The following is a 16,733-nucleotide window of genomic DNA, read 5'->3' on the forward strand; positions in this document are numbered from 1 at the left end:
CTGAGATTCTGGCATAGACTAGAACTGTAAAACTCTCAGTAACGAAAGCAAGGGTGTTTGACACAAGTTGATATTCTAGCACAATATCTAGTACTGTTCTGAGAACTCACTATCTTCCCTCTTGCAGAATATATAAATGCACACCCTCCATTTCATATGACAAAATGCCTTCCCTAAAATTTCATTCCTAGAAAAACATTATTGCCCAATTTCACTGATACATCTGCAAGTGTTGGTCTCCAACATGCATTTAGTTACTAATTCAAGACAACTGTGATGGAATAGTTGGCTTCAGTTGAACACCTTTGAAAAGGCCAGTTTTATGCATTAGAAGTTGGAATTAAAAACTTGACTGGACAAGGGCCTGCACAGTCTGGTCTGAAGTCAACGCTGTCCTTGCTTAGAGGAGGAATTTGGACTAGATGATCTGCCAAGATCTTTTGTAATCTGGATGATTCTCTGACACGGCTCTCTTCATACTTGTAGAAACTTTAAAAATATAAACCTGGAATTGAATATTTTCAAGTTCTTGAATGGAGTTTAATTCAACGTGTTCTTGCACTTAGGAAAGTTGAGGAACTTGAAAAAGCCACTCTGAAGTCTATACAATAAAATATAACACACAAACCGGGATTCCTTTACGTGCCTCTTCAGTGAATTACTTCGAAATATTTACAGTGAATTCTCATTTTATTTCATTGCTTCCATTCTATACACTATTGCAATTAACAATATTTCAAAATAAAACCAGTTCCCAAGTTCACTATACTTTCCATTTAACACTTACGCATTTAAAATACATGAAAGCTAGATTAGTAATAGCAAAGTAGACCTGCAAATGATTTAAAGTCAGAACTTACGAACAGCAACACCTTTTAATTATTTTGCCACGACTACTTTCCATAAGTGATAACTACTATACAATGATTAATGATTAAAATGCACATCAATTTACAGTATTCACAAAGAATGCCACATGGAAGTGTGAAAAAGGCAGCAGCCTCTCATATAATTTAAAAGCAATTCTCCACATGCTTGTTTTATTTGCTAAAAATCATCCCCCCGCAACCTTCCTGATATTTACTGATGAAATCAAGGACTAAGTTATTCAGAATGATCAGAACTCATTTTCAGACTGAAAGTCTGGATTTACCAGGGAAAGAGGGCAAAAATGGTACATTTCAGTGGTTCGCTTGCACATAAACAGACTTTACTCTGCTCCACAAAATATCTAATCCAGCAGAGACTTTAATGAAGGACATCAGTGCTAAAAAGTAGATAATTGTGTACATACCTCTCTGATCTAACAAAAGAGAACCTCTAGAAATAGCCAATTAATTTTTTATGCTTTCTATACACTTTGAACACTGACACTACATACATTTGTAAAATTATTCTACTCTTATACGAAGTAGCAGAGTAAAACTAAAGCTTGAAGTTATGAGTGGAAAGTTGACTAAAAATGGCACTTATACATGCACACACCAGTTTCTAATTTGCTTTATTCACACACTTTAGTTACTGTAAGCCTTGCAAACAAACTGCAAGACAGCCAAACGTGCATTCTGTGCAACTTTGCCCAAACCCAAGTTTGTTATTTTGTACAAAGCAAGATTCCTCTTCGTTGTCTTCTGCCACACTGCAGCAAAGTAAGTAGTCTTCTATGTATCTGTAAATTATGACACTTATGTCTACTTAAGTTGCTTTTACAGTTTCTAGTTTGCTCACAGCTTCATTAACAGTGAAGTTGAAAACATCTTTAAAAGACCCGTAAACCCATCAGTCTCCCACTTACAAGTTCTTACAACTTAATGAAAATAAATTCCTTTGAACTGGCTAGCAGTCCAAACTAAATATCAGATGTGATGTTTATAAAGCAGATATTAAGAATTCATATCCATTCCTTAAGTCAGTTCACTGGTAAGAGGAAAGGTAAATCTTCACTCCAACCACAGTTGAAATCCAATTGCCTTCTCTATGACTGTACATTATATATTCAATTTGTGTCTATAACTTTAAATTTAAACAGTACTTTTTTAATTACACTTCGGAATATATATCCCCATTTTTAAAACAAGTTCTTTTACAGTGTAAGGAGAATCCACAGAGTGGATTCTTCAAACTTCATTTTCTAAGTCATTTTAAACAATAATTAGGTTAGTAAGTTAATCATGTCCACTGTGCTAGATCCACACCTGAACAGATTAAGAAACATTTTGAAGCAGTGTTGAGTAAATAATTTTGGTAAGCTGTAAAACTGCCACATGCAAGGTATACTGTACTATAACAGCTCCAAATCCTTTATAAAAACCTAGCATTCCTTCTTCCCGTTTTATAGTATTTATGCAGTCTCTCATTCCCTCATACTGAGTATTGATCGGAAGCACTTCATAGCCAAGGTCTGTATTGTCAATTATTGTGCGGGTCCCTTGAATATGAAGGCGATGTAAAACTGTCTCCAGTGGGTAAAGCATGACATCAGCACAAAGGCTAGCAGCAAAGCTAGCAATAAGTTCTGGAAAATATGCATCCAGCATGCTCTGCACAGAAGTGGAGCTCTCAGTTGGAAGGTTGTGGGAATTATCCCTTTTCAGAACAAACAAAACAAGCTTCTGGATGATGGAACTGATGACATAGTGAAGAACTCCATGTAGAGCAGATGGAAAAGTCAAGACCATCAGAGGAAGGAGACGCTTGCTATGGGGTACTCCCATGCCTACAACTCTGCCGATTCCTTCTTTCACGCAGTCCAGGATGCCAGGATTATCTCGAATTATTTCGCTCTATAAGAACAAAGGAATAGTTACAACCTGTGCTGCTCATTTCATAACCATGCTGACATCCACTTTGACACTTTATCACTGCTGAACTTTATAGGAGTCAAACATTTGCACGCTATCCTATCTACACAGCTATACTGATATAAATTCTTTGCTCTAACACGCTTGATAGCATTCAAGTAAGCTTGCTTTTAAAAATGAACCCATCTTAAAGAGTCTTTATTTAATGTACATTCCAGTTATTTGTGTAACTACCAAAGAAATTCAACTTTCAGCCTACTGCTGAAAGTATCAGTCTGCAAAACAGTCATGGACTGAAAATGCCTACTTCTGGAGCAAAATGCCAGGAAGTATTTATCTAATATAAAAGTCCTTTTCTCTAAAGACTAACTCGAGTCTTTGAACTTGATTGTGCATAAGACAGACTTCCATAACTAAAGTTGGGTTGAAAGATCATTTTTAATTTGAATTTAATAGCTTCAGCTCTGAACGTTTCCATTCCATTATCTGCATCTAAAATAGCACTCTTTACCCATGCTGCCTCTTAGAAAAGAGATAATTATTTTGTTCATGTAGTGAAAATAAATTATTCACTTAGTAATTATTTACTCCGTTATACTCCACCTATGACTGTAGAATAAGCTAAAGACATTGTTTCCCCTTCTGATGCTTATACAAACTCAGTGTTTTATCATCTCTGTTACACGCAAAATTCAGGATTTGGGAGTTCTCCTCAATACCCAAGTCTCTGAGTCCATGCTGGCTGTGTCCTGACCTCATGCCAGGACAAACTACCAGAACATTCCTCTGTACTCTGGGGAAGGACTAACAGCCTGCACAGCCTTCATGGTCAGTCTGTGCAGAAGAGAAACTAGTTCAAATACTTGAGAACATCATTCCAGACTTTAAATACAAGTTAAGCATCATAATCCCTACTGAATCCTCTTCTCCTCCATATCATTATAGTCACTGCACTTCAAAACTGTGCTTGCTTTTGTCAACACGCCACCATGTGGTTTGAAATGTTAAAGACAAAACAGTAATGTGACAGCTACAAATTTCTACCACTTACAGTTATTTTGATGAAATACATTCACTTGGAGAACTGTGTCAAACTAATGCTGTTGAACAGTATGGTTTATCAGAATTAAGACAATCAAAGTTAATATAAAACTGTTAGTAACAAATCCCACAATCTTTAACTTTTATAGTTTGTTATTGGTCATTGTCCTCCTGCAGCACAGGAGTATAATGTAAACCCGATAAGCCAAGTTGCCTCCCTACACTGATTAATACAGCACAATTGAAATATTCACAAATGCTATCGTTACCTCTGTTGTGTTTCTAACAAGAAAGCTCATGATGATGTTTCCAGGAACTGGAGAATGCATTTCATACAGCATATATACGCCTATCCAGTAAAATACTTGTACACAGCTGAACCTACTAAGCCTAAAAACCTCAGATCTCCGTGGAATAATTTTCGTAAGCAAAGCTTTACAGAGATGATTACCTGTCTGAAAGGCTGGGGGAGATGCTGTTTTGGCTTTTTGTTTTTCTATTAAGCTGCTTTCTAGCAAAGAAACTTTATTACTTATTTTGCAAACAGAAGACTGGCTCTAAATCATGTTTTCTTTTATCATTTATTGGTACTTATGTGCCCATGTCCATCAACACAGATAACATCTTTTCAGACAAAAATACAAGCACTAATATACCTGAATAAAACATTCCATTCTGTGGCCTGCTATGAACTCAAGAAACATGAACAGTGTTCTACCACTGTTTCTAGTTCCAGGATTATGGCATGCTCAGGTAAAGCTATTCCCCAGGACATAAAAGAGTTTCCTAAGTCAGCTTCCCAGTATGAGACCAGTTAAATCTTCCCAAGGCTTCCACAAACTCAGAGATCCACTTAGGCTGGATTTATGGAACATTATTTTTCAAAATAATGCAACAGGAGAGAAGAAGAGGGTTTCTTAAATACATAGTAACTTTAGAGAATGTGAGTTTGTTGTTGGGAGTCTATCTACAGGTCCCCATGCATAGACGTTTCATCTCGACTGTTCTATTAGTCCATAATGTGGCCAGTTCAGACAGAACAGCCTTCCTAGTACCTTCTGGCTCCTTTAAGTTTGGATCCTCTCCATCAAGCAGAATCCTGTCCCTTAAGAGTACCTGCCTCTAAAGTACATGCTGAAACTAAGAAACTGAAGAAGTCAGCCTCGTTTGCCTCTTCTCCACAGAAAAAGCACCATTTTGTAGACATACACCAGCAGTTGAACTGTAGGTTTAAACAGCTGGATCTAAATCAGTCTTGACAGTACTTAAAATTTGTCTATGCTAAGAATGAAAATTATTATTTTGATGATTGAATGACATGAAAGTGACTATCCTTCGCCACCCTCCACATGAAAGCTCACTTTACAGTAAGAGTTCCATTAGCTGCACAAAGATACTATCATGTTAATTAAGAGCAACTCATTATATAGAGATAGCTGGAAGAATTATCCTGGACAACTTCTGCATAGCTAAACCCTGTCTCTTTCTCCAGAAAGAGATGCAACAACTCACTGAAAGACAATCTGCAATACAGTGTTAATGGTTACTCTGTACAGTTATAGAACAGGTTAAGCTGTATCCTACGTGACAGGTCCAGATACTTATTTTCATGGCTAAGGAAGAACTAGATGAAAATTTAAAAGCAAAAAGTTGACTGAATGAAAGCAGTCCTGAAATAGTAGAATTCAGTATTTTAGCAAAACAAAGCTGAATTACTGGAAAAGCTTTATAATTGTTATAGGGGAAGGGGTCACTGCAACAACTTGCCTAGCAAGCCTTTTAAAACCTTTACATGAGAAAAACTTCATTAATTTATCTGCTAGAACATATAGATGTAACTTGTCCTTATTTCATAGACAATATATTCCAACTATCAATATTAAATGTCCTTTTTAATTCTAGATTTAGACTTAAGATAGCACAACAAATATACCCATCATAGCAAATACTTTTTATCTCAGTTAATCAGTCATACAGCTTCAAGCAAAACAAATGCAACCACTGCAACATAAACCTGAATCCAAAGCCAAAGACTCACTTCTCCACATAATCTATAAAGAACGGTATATTTTAAAATGTTATATAAATATATTTAAGTTACCTGTACAGTTTCAATCAGACTCGCAGAATAAAAAGGCATTGCTATCACATGTGTTAAACTGTAGAAATTAACAAGATAAGAATTAGGGTCATGACAATACTATAATTTTAGCCAAATATGCATCTGAAAGTTGATAAAGTTATCTACCAAGTCATGCCTGAGAGAAAATTAATAAACCATAACTCAATTATTAAAATGCACATCAACAAGTTGAGATAAACTTCAGTCTGAAGTTCTGTTAAATTCTATTTCCATGTGACCAGACTGACTCAGGTCTCTCAGATATCATAATTTAATTACTAGAAGAATCTAAACTTTTAAATTAGTCAGGTTCCATATAGACACAGGGATCTAGTAAGAGAAAATAATCTGTGAAAGTGGTGTATGCAATCAAGATTGTTCAAAAAAAAATCAAAATTTGAAAATTACTATTAGCAGCCTGTCAAGAAACCATAGCTGCAATTAAACTAATGAACATTTAGTAGTTTTAATAATGTTTAGATAATAAGACATAAGGTATGCTATAAGACATGCTTTACTTACCCTTTTAGTAGAAGGTGTCCACCTATCTGCTTGAGGTTCCATTTATGTGAAAGTTCCCTAAAAAGAAAAGTATTTACCTTAATATGGATAAGAACACATTAATCTCAAGCATTTCTTCCATGGGTGTCAACATCCAGTTTTCATACTGGTGTTCTACTATAGGTTCATGTTGCAGGATTTCCCATAGTGGAAAGATACATCAGCTACACATTTAGTAAATCATGCTTAACTTTTAGGAGTTATTTGGGCCTGTTAGATAGTCTATCAAAAAAGCTTTCAATTATTAATAAGGTGTCTGCAGCTCTCACAGCTACTGGCTTTAGTGTTTTGCATTTATTTTGCATCCTTATGTACTAACTCTTAAAGCCATTTTCAGGGAATACTGGATTATTTAAAAATCTCGGTAGTTTTCCGTTATCAGCATACATTTTTTTTATTATGGTTTGGTTATGCTTTTTCTGTTCTTTGAGGTTATGTTTACTAGTTGTTGTTTCTTTCCTGAAAAAGCTAAATCACATTCTGACACAGTTAGATAAGATGAAATCAAGTACAATAGGTCAGACTAGAAGCTGCACAGTAACTCTGTACAGACTTAACTCAAGTCTTTTGGCTTATGACCAGTCTTTAGCATATCCTGGTAAAACGAAAGAAAACCCATGTGTTTAGTACAAAAGTGACTACCCCTTAAAGTAGTATTTTCTAGTTACACACTTCAAAATATGAACAGTAAACGTCAACTACACTCCACTTGACAGAAAATGTAATCCCACCTAGCTCAAGATAACATTCAAACACCAAATGTATTTACCATATATTTGGTAAATAACTCTAGCTATGAGCTAAATATATTTCTGTCCGAAATATTGGACACACTAGACTCTGCATTTTTAATAACAAGCTATAAATTCTTGTCCAGGAATCACACTCACCCACCGCCTGTAGTTACAAATCTAATCCAAGAAAGGAAACTCTTTACTCTTTCTGAAGAATTGTGTGTTACTAGTAGCTATCACTTTCCTAAATACATAGGTCAGTCACTAAAGAGGAAAAGGAAGATCATTTACCATTATGTATTTCGGACACTTGCATCACATCCACTGAGCCATAATACTTAAAAGATGTGGAAAATGAAACCAGCCAAACTAATGCGTGAAAGCCTAACCTGCCAAGGTATAACTATTCCTGCAGTGAAAGAACAATTATGGAACGAGGTTGTCTAGTACGGAACCACATTCAACTCACCACAAAAATGTTAACACCCATTTCTGGGCCCCTCTCCTAGAACAGGGAGATTCTTTTATGATGTTATGATATTGAATTGGACATGTCACTTCCTTGTGTCCTTTGGAGCTTGATAATGTAGTTAAATAACCTTTTAAATCAGATTTGCTGGCACTGCTGCTGTAAGCAATAACCTTCACCTCCCTGTGACAGCCCAAACGTGCACACTACCATTAAAAAGGAAGGGAGAGCATCCAGTAACAAATGGCATGGGGTGGTGAACATACAAGACAACCATTTTAGCCAGGTCACTTCCCCAATCCAGTTCATTTCGTGACTGTTCACATACTGTGTTGGCCCAAGGAAGGGGGTAGCACTGAAGAAGAAATGAGCAGGTACTAGCAGAAAGGATTGCTTCTTTTGCCAGCAGCACCAGTTTACTTCTCAAACTACTGAACAACTGGCCCGCAAAAAGAAAATCCTTGCTCACGTTGGACAGAAATCAGAATTATGAAAATATAAACACTATATCATGTCTCACGAACTTAAGCATTCCCTACAGCAGTATTTGAAAACAAGAACAAGTTGCACTTGTATGTCTGGGAATTTCAGTTACATATGAGACAGAGCTGACCAAAAAAGCTTAAATACACACTCCACACAATTTAAGTATGAAATGCTTTTGCTAATGCTTTTGACGAATGCCAGAACCTGCAAAGACTTAGTTTTAATAGCATGCATGCATGCATCATAACAGTAGTTTGATTCAGCCTGCCTAAATTTCGTATCTTTAAAACCAGGTCAGTTTCTATGTCCCCCAAATACTTGGTCTCTGTCCACACATGAAAAATAGGCACTTGTCTCTTCTGAAAGCTAACACGATTCTCAAGCCCACTGGTCCATTCAAACTTACCCAGCCTTAAACCCAACTACTTGCCTGCCTCCCTAAGTTATTTTCCAAGACAGATCTTTATCTTTTTTTTACTGGCTTCAGTGTGTGCTCTGCAACTGTTAAGTATCTTTTCTTAACTTTTGATTATCTCACAGTCTCCTTGCATTTCACTAGAAGTTTTAGTTACTTTATGTAATAAACTCTCTCAGACAACCTGCTTACTCTTAAAATATCTGTAACAAAACAATATATATTATTACAGATGTCGGCCCTTACTGTTAGCTCTGGACTATTGTAGAACAAAACATTGACAAAAAGTCTTCAGACAAAAATTCTTTATCAGACTTATATCTCAAAGCAGGAAGACATCACAATGTTTTACCATAATCCTGGTTATAGTTCAGCATAAAGAGTAGGTAGAGTCACAAATCAAAATAAAAAATTATTACTAAACTACTATCGCTGAAGATGGACACAGTGAAGTAGAATGGTGAATATCTCTTTAAATGAAGTCACTCATTCTTGGTTGTAACCCCTTTATTATGAGAATACTGAACAATGTACATATAGTTGTTGGTAAAGGAGGACAGAAGACAAAGCTGACAGCCACATAAACTCTTATTTACCATGTCTTCTCATTTATTAATGCAGGCCATTCTGTTCTCTCACCTACCAAAGACAGTGAAAACGTTCAGCAAGATGTCAGCGCTGGCTCATTAGCCGTGTAAGTTTTCTATACTTAGATTAATGAAACTAGGACTTTTTACTTTAAACATAGTATTTGCTAGTACCACACAATACAAACCAAAACACAAAAAGAAACTTACGAATTCTTTTATTACAGTGGAATTATACTGACGACCAATTTGCCATGTTATTTCTATACCCCGACTAGTAGGCAGACATACAAACATACAAAGCTCCCAGAAAGAGCCTCTCACTAGCTATTAATTACAAAGTTGTCTTTGCCAAGACAACCACACTGTGCTGAAAACGTCTATTCAATGTCTGACTTCTAATCAAGTAAAATTTTTCAAACAGCCTTACATTTCTAACACTTTGAATAGAAGTCGACAACTGATGATCAATTTGTTAGAAGCAGTAAAAAAACCATGCAATACCTTGGCAAAGGTGTAAATTCACTGATGATGCCTTCTGTTCCCAGGGTTATGCCCTGAACAATGAAAGTGCTGCCCATTCCTTTCCAGAGAGCTCTTGGACCCTGTGTTTTAAAATATGCAACATATTTTGACTCATGCAACATAAAACTCAAAAATCTTTTCATCTTACTAATTTTTATGAGATTTCAGCAAATTCAGACCGCACAGGGCTACAATTCTACCATTAAACTTCACTATCACCAAATTCAGGGGACGACTAACTTTTCAACTCTGAAGAAACTTTTGCTCTTCAATAATTTTAAACAGTTGTCAACAATTTTGGAGGCATCTCTCTCATTGTTAATACTCCGTACTATAAACTTAATACCATTTTCTAGGGACAAAATGAGCTCAAGATGTTAAAGCACATCCGTAAGAAATCCAGAAAGTCTTTTCTTCCTGTCTTCTGATCTGAGTTTCAGGATTGCCATTCCCATGCAGAATTGGAAATTCATGCAATACTATCTTTGGAAGTAGTCATTTGGATAATCTCTTTATCTACATAAAGATTAATTTTTTTTTTAGAATGAAAAAAATTAGTTTCAGGAACCTTTTGTTTTCTAACATTTGCAAATCTTCCCCACTAAATACTGTACTACTTAAAAAAAAAATTACAATTACCTTCTTGAAACATTTCTGCAACCATAAAAACAACAAACCCTTACAATGGCCACGTTTTTAACCAGTTACATAAAGAGTTAAAGATGTCAATGTACATATGTGCTATGGTAACCTCCACTGCTCAGATACAGCCGGACACCAAATACTGACCTGTGTCTTATTGATGCTGTACATGATATTGACAATAGTAAACGGAGTGAGATGGTAATTCCGAGCATGATAGTTAACCTGTTAAGAATATAAATAATGGCAGCTTTATAAACACACTTGCAGATGTTATAACTCTAAAGGAAAATGCACTTCCAAAATAAGGACTTTATCTTTGTAAAGGTCAGCTAAAGTGACCAGAATATGAATAAATTCTCACTGAAATTTAGGGAAACTGGCAGAACTTTTAAGTATTTGTATGCTGAAAATGTAAACAATAAAGCAGAAAATATTGGAAACAAAGCATCCTGCTTGTAAATAGGGATTTGGAAGTTGCTCCACAGACTCTGAAGCACTTACTTGCTGTAATTCATTTTCCACAGCCCAAACAAAAATGAGTAAGAATGTTCAGATAAGTTAAGTTTCAGAATGGAAAAACGAATGCTACAAATAAAAACATATTAATGTAGCAGAGTCTCCTTAAGAATTGTAAAGCTTCCTTATACTCTACAGAATATGAAAACACAGAAATTTCACAGGAGCTTTTACTGAAAGAGGTAATATAAAAGACATACCTGACACTGACGACGTAGAACAATGCAAGGATGTGCCAACACATTTTCTGTAAATAGGCTTTAAAAGAAAAGTGTATTTAAAGCACGGGAAGCCATCGTAAATTTCTTAGAAAAGGCTTGTTATTTTTCTCTAACAACATCAGATCAGTATTTGGAAAAACTAAACATTACCTAGTGAATTAATGAGGCATTCTGGATGCCTACCTGATAGCCTGCTAATACTATAAAGGAAGAGGCATCAAAAAACCTGACACATACATTCACGATGAAAAAGCCCACGTGTGTGTGTGTACATATATATAGTATGTATGTATTTTTATAGGCAAAACAATGTACCAAATTTCTTAAACTTTCCCTCCGCAAAATATGAGGAAACAAAACAGGCCAGAGCCAGAATTACAGAAGGATTAGTTTCCAGTTTTATGTTAATTTTGCGTACCACATTATTAATCAAGACTCTCTTTAGCAGGACCAGAGGATTGGTACTACCAGCTGACATTTTTTTATCAGAAAATGCTACTGCCCAAAACCAACTCTCCCTGCACCCCCAGAAATTATATTTCAATCAAACGTTCATAGGAAAGTTCTTTCAGTTCTAAAGTAGGATTTCTTGTCACAGCAACACAGAGAAATTTTTCATTTCATCAAAGTGCCTGAGTGATCAGAGTGTGGATACCCGGATGTGGTTCAAACCTGGGATATGGATTAGAAAAGCAAAACCTCCAGGCTTTGCCGAAGCATCCCAAGTAACAGCTCTGACCACCAACTTACAGGGTCATTTGGGGTAGGTCTCTCAGGGGGATTTTACTCTGGATAAACAAGTACTAATTGGCACAGAAAAGTACTGAGCCTACAGTTTCATATTAAGCTAATGAGTAGTTTGCTACTACCAAAAGATGTGAAACTTTCCTCATACTCCAACAGCTATCTATTAAGCCGTCCCAGAAGCCAACTCAACTAACCTCACAAAAACGAATCTTTTCTTCTGGGTGTTTTCTACAAGATTTCTGACTCGAAACATGTATGTCTGACAAGTGATTTGGTACAAACGCAAAAGCAGAGGCAGGGAGAATTGCTCTCAGCAATGATACAATGTTGATCACTCTCTTTCCCAAAACCACATGCTCATTTTAGTCCTAGTGGCCACGGCACTCAGAATGTTGCTCATGCTTGATTAAATTAAAGTGTATAGTTCAAAAGGACAACTGAGCCACGCGAACATCTCTCTGCTCCTGAAGGAGATCAACATGTTCCTGCCTTATGGCTCCACTCCTTTGCTGGTACTCTCCTGAGCTCATTCAGCTTGATAAGGTTGGAAAGAAATCAAACAACTCTTTACACGTTTGGGGGGGCTAGTTCTTCCCCCTCCCCCCATCAACTCTATTTTAACAAACTGAACAGGCTCATCAAGGGGTCTGAATGAGAAGCTGAGCCACTGCAAGGGAACCAATGGGAGAAGAGGGACAGGCAGTTTCATGAGATGGAATGATCTAATTTAAGCAACTCATTACTTGCCAAAAATGGTCACTCCTAATCCTTCTTCTTTATCCCTTCCCTCTCTGGACCAGTTAGCTGGTGTCTGCTGGCTTTCACAGCTAGTCAACTCCCAGGTAAATCAACCTAACTGAAACAGCAAAAAATAATCCAGCTCTTTCATTGACTTCGTCTTCTGTTTTAGTGAGTCAAAGCAGTTAAAGGAGGTTCTGATGGGCATCAAGGGTGATAACAATGGGGTAAGGAGCAAGACAGGCTGGTGGTCAAGTAAAAGGTCCTCCTCTTTAAATAGCAGTACACTATAAGAACCTCAAGTGACATAGCTTCCCATGTTGGTCTAACTGGGTAAGTGACACAAGTACTCTCATGTTCTGAAGAGAGAAGCACTTTTTTCTGAGAAATCTCACATTCTCACATTCAGCAGTAAAACTTTTTTTAGTCCTTACTTTTTCAAGACAAAAAACCCCACCTCCCCTTTCACAAGTTACATCAGTATGTTGACTAAGAAAAACCTGATCAGGTGAGTGTGATTGAGCAGGCATCCTACAAAAAATCTTAAGCTTACCATGATCCTTACACCTGACAATTTAAGCTCTGAAAATGTTATTAAGCATGTTAAAGTCCACCACTTTCTCAGAAATACTATCAATAATCAGTGTCACCATAACAAAGAATAAAATGGTTATCGGACCACTTGGCTAGATCAACATTACTATTCCAGGAGACTTTGATAATATACTTGAAGACATCTGCACCTTCTTAGGAAACATTCACATTTCCTAAAAATATTAATAAAACTGGCAAAGGTGAAAACAGTTTTCTGGTGTTATTTTCAGATTGCTCTGATAGGGTACACATATCCTGGGCATACCATATGAAAAACTGTTTCTTCTATTCACTGCTGATTAAGTAATTTTGAGAAACAACTTCAGTTAGAGAACAGAAACCTATATGGATTTCAGGTAGTAGGTTTCTAAAGGCATTTCAACTGCTTAAGTCTAGTGGCGTAAAATCACAACACAAAAGTGCACATAGAGATCATATAGCTTTACCACTTCATTATCACTGAAAATTATTACACAACTCTTACCTTGCAAGGCCAATACCAAAGCCTGCAAATCTGTTCAACTGCTCTGAAAAAAATGAAAACAGATTATACAGCAGTGATAATCACAAAGCAGGAGAAAATGCCATGCAAACGAGCTGAAAAACTAATTTTATACTTGCTTCAGAAAATTAAAAGCATTAAACCACAGCATTTATGGCAACTCAGCAAGAAAAGCTATAAAAAATTATTCCCCCAGGAATATTTGCACTTTGGACTGCATTTGAGTCTGTACATACTTTTATAAATAAAATTATTCTTGTCTTAAAATAGCTACAGGGGGGAAAAAAAAAAGAGACAAAGTGAACAGTAAAACTGAGAATATTTTAATATATAAAAAATCTAATTCAAACCAACCACTGAAAAAGTTAGCATGCATGACAGTTTACAATAACTGTGAAACATAAATTTAGATATCTGATGTGAAATTACTTTTAAAACCAAAAACAGTAAAGAGAAACTTTGGGAAAAGTAACACAAAACACTGTTGATGTAACAAACGTCAACACGATGTGAATTTTCAAGTCAGTTGTTTATCTCCACTCCTTTGCAAAAAATCTAGTTACTAGAGAACTGTTAAAATTGCAACAAGAGCAATGGGTTCAATTCTCTGTTGTCTGCTACCAGACAGACATTTACACATTGGGAATTATCAGAAGAGATTTTAAGAAGAGTATCAGAACTGTAAAGGCAACTGAAAATTCGTGCTCAGCCCTACAATCTACAGGGTGCAAGCAGGCTTAAGCATGGGTTTTGCCAGTAACTTCAGTAGAGCTGCACACAGATGTAGCAGCCCTCCTAAGAGGAATGATAAGACTCTCTCCACTTGCAGAAGCTGGACTCAGTGATACAGCAACTCCTTATCTGTCCTCCAAAATGCAGAATCAACATACCCTCCATGAGTAGATAGGATAAAAAAAAAAGGTAGAGTCCAAGTAGCTAAGAGTATTTAAGTAGTGCTTTAATTAGTGCTTGCACAGATGAAAGTCGCTAAGGGTTGCACTCATTGTAAGACCTGAACTAAAACACTGCACTACAGGTTAAAAAAAAGACAATTCACCCATTAATACAATTCAATTTTACATAAATTAGACTTTCATAAAACTTTGATTATATATATACACTTACTCAAGTGTATATAAACTGCTCCAGACCATCCTTTTAATTAAAGGAGACAACGTTCAGTGGCCTAAATTTAACAAGTTTCTCTTAACCCACCTGAATTTCACAAAGACATAAAATGATACTGTACTTCTGATGGTTTCTGCTCAGTTTCCCAACAATTACTGGAAAAGACTTGAACACAGTTGCTTCCTCAAATTCTACCAGTCCCATGGTTCCTTCACTATCATGCATGGAGGTGGGGTTTACTTCAGCAACTCGTGCCGTACCCCTTGTACTTCTTCAACACAACAATAAAGCAGCGAGAAGACACAAAGTCTGAAACATCAACACTGACTAAATTACAAGATATACTGCAAGACCCAAAGGTACTTCCTGCCTTTACAAAAGACGGAGTACTTCTGCAAGATATCATTTACACAGGCAATGGGGAGCGGACCACACACTGCTTAACTAGAAGCTGCAGGGTGCGTTCTGGCACTCTCCATCAAGTTTGCGGGTAACTACGTGCTGCTACACAGCGAAGTGGGTGCTGGAGTGCAAGAGGCGATGGAGCAGGTTCTCTTTCTTCTAAAGGACTTTTTTCCTGGCGCCGCAGCATCGCCAGCCCGCGCCTGCAACGCGTCTCCGGGCCCGGCGCGGTGGAGGTCAGCGCCAGCAAACCCGGGCGGCGCTCGAACGGGCGCGGCCAGGCCCCGGCACAGCCCACGGCCGCCGCCTGCTCGCCCCTGCCCGCCTCGGCGCGTCACCCGCTAACGGGCGGGGGCCGGAGACAAGCGAGCGACAGGCGGAAGGGCAAGAAGCCGGCTGCCCCGCCGGGTCAGGCCCTCCCTTACCGGCGCCGGGGCCGCCCGCCCCGAGGTTGGGCTCCTCGTTGAGGCCGGCGGCCCCCAGCGGGGTCCCCGCCCCGTACGGCGGCGTCTTCTCCCCCCAGTGCAGGTTGCGGCTGCCGGGGATGTCGGGCGGGCTGGTCACCCAGTGGCCCAGCTCCGAGGCGCTGCCGAAGGGCCTGGCGCCGGGGCCCGGCTCCTCCCGGCCGCCCCCGCGGTAGCCCAGGCCGTCGAAGCCCTCGGGGCGCCGCGGGTGCATGGCGGGAGGCGGAGGGACGGGGGAAGGGAGGAGGGGGCCACGCACAGACCGGCACCGGCGGCAGCGGAGCCCACACCCAGCCGCCCCGACCGCCACTTCCGGCCGCGAAGCGGGAGGGCCGCGCCCTACTGAAGCCGAGCGTGAGGCCACGTGATGGGGAAGAAGGCGGGGCCGGAGGCCGGCAGGACCAATAGCGTCCCTCCTCCTGCCCGGCTTGGGGCGGAGGGAGGAGGGCGGTGGGTTCAGCGGGGAACGACGGGGCCCTGGGCCGGCGGCGGAGGGCGGGCGAGGGCGCCCCCTGCCGCTCCGGCGGGCTGGCGCGGGGGAGCGGGGCCGGGTCGGGGAGGGTAGGGAAGGGGGAGCTCTGCCTGGCGCTGGTGCGGGCCTGGCCTTTGTGGGGCGGGGGGCTAACGAGTGCCCTGGTACCCTCCTGGCATGCGGAGGAGCCCTCTGCCAGCACAGCTCCCAGCCCTTTTCCCTGGTGAACTCTCACCCCAGCCCAAATCAGTGAGACCCAAGCGCAGGCGCCACCCCCTCCCTGCGTGCAAACCGGGTGACGGAGCTGGGAGCCGGGGCTGTGAGTCGTGCTAAGGAGGCTCGCAGGCCTGAGCCAACCCGGCAGGGGAGGCAGGGCAGGAGGGGTCCGAGAGCAGTGTCTGCCTGGCGTAACCCCACCGCTCCGTTCCCTGTGCTTCCCCTCCTCTCGTTCAGTCTCCTTCCCTCTCAAATGCTGCGCAGCCTGAGGCTGAGGAGAAGTGGGCACCATCACCGGTGGGACTGCCGGTGTTCCCCTTCGCCAGCCAGAGAGCTTTCTGACGTGA

At 39.6% G+C, this 16,733-nt stretch overlaps 1 protein-coding gene across 1 annotated transcript; it reads right to left on the reverse strand.

Moving 5' to 3' along the window:
• Positions 1–635: 635 nt before the first annotated feature.
• Positions 636–16,012, reverse strand: SLC25A46 (solute carrier family 25 member 46). The gene is made up of 8 exons (XM_075137966.1): positions 15,660–16,012; positions 13,687–13,729; positions 11,103–11,160; positions 10,531–10,608; positions 9,721–9,821; positions 6,487–6,543; positions 5,944–6,001; positions 636–2,783 (listed from the first exon to the last, which is right to left on the reverse strand). Exons 1-8 carry the CDS (start codon positions 15,910–15,912, stop codon positions 2,205–2,207), a joined length of 1,227 nt encoding a protein of 408 aa, XP_074994067.1. The 5' UTR covers positions 15,913–16,012; the 3' UTR covers positions 636–2,204.
• Positions 16,013–16,733: the final 721 nt, after the last annotated feature.

This window comes from Calonectris borealis, chromosome Z (assembly GCF_964195595.1).
Source record: "Calonectris borealis chromosome Z, bCalBor7.hap1.2, whole genome shotgun sequence".
Lineage (NCBI taxonomy): Eukaryota > Metazoa > Chordata > Aves > Procellariiformes > Procellariidae > Calonectris > Calonectris borealis.

Bases quoted from the DNA above. Each gene is read 5' to 3' on its own strand.
- SLC25A46 (XM_075137966.1), bottom strand. From the start codon at position 15,912: ATGCACCCGCGGCGCCCCGAGGGCTTCGACGGCCTGGGCTACCGCGGG. The intron at 11,161-13,686 runs GTAAGAGTTGTG...TTTCTTTTAAAG, and splicing joins TTTGGTATTGGCCTTGCAAG to CCTATTTACAGAAAATGTGT. The intron at 2,784-5,943 runs GTAACTTAAATA...TTGTTCTTATAG, and splicing joins GTCTGATTGAAACTGTACAG to AGCGAAATAATTCGAGATAA.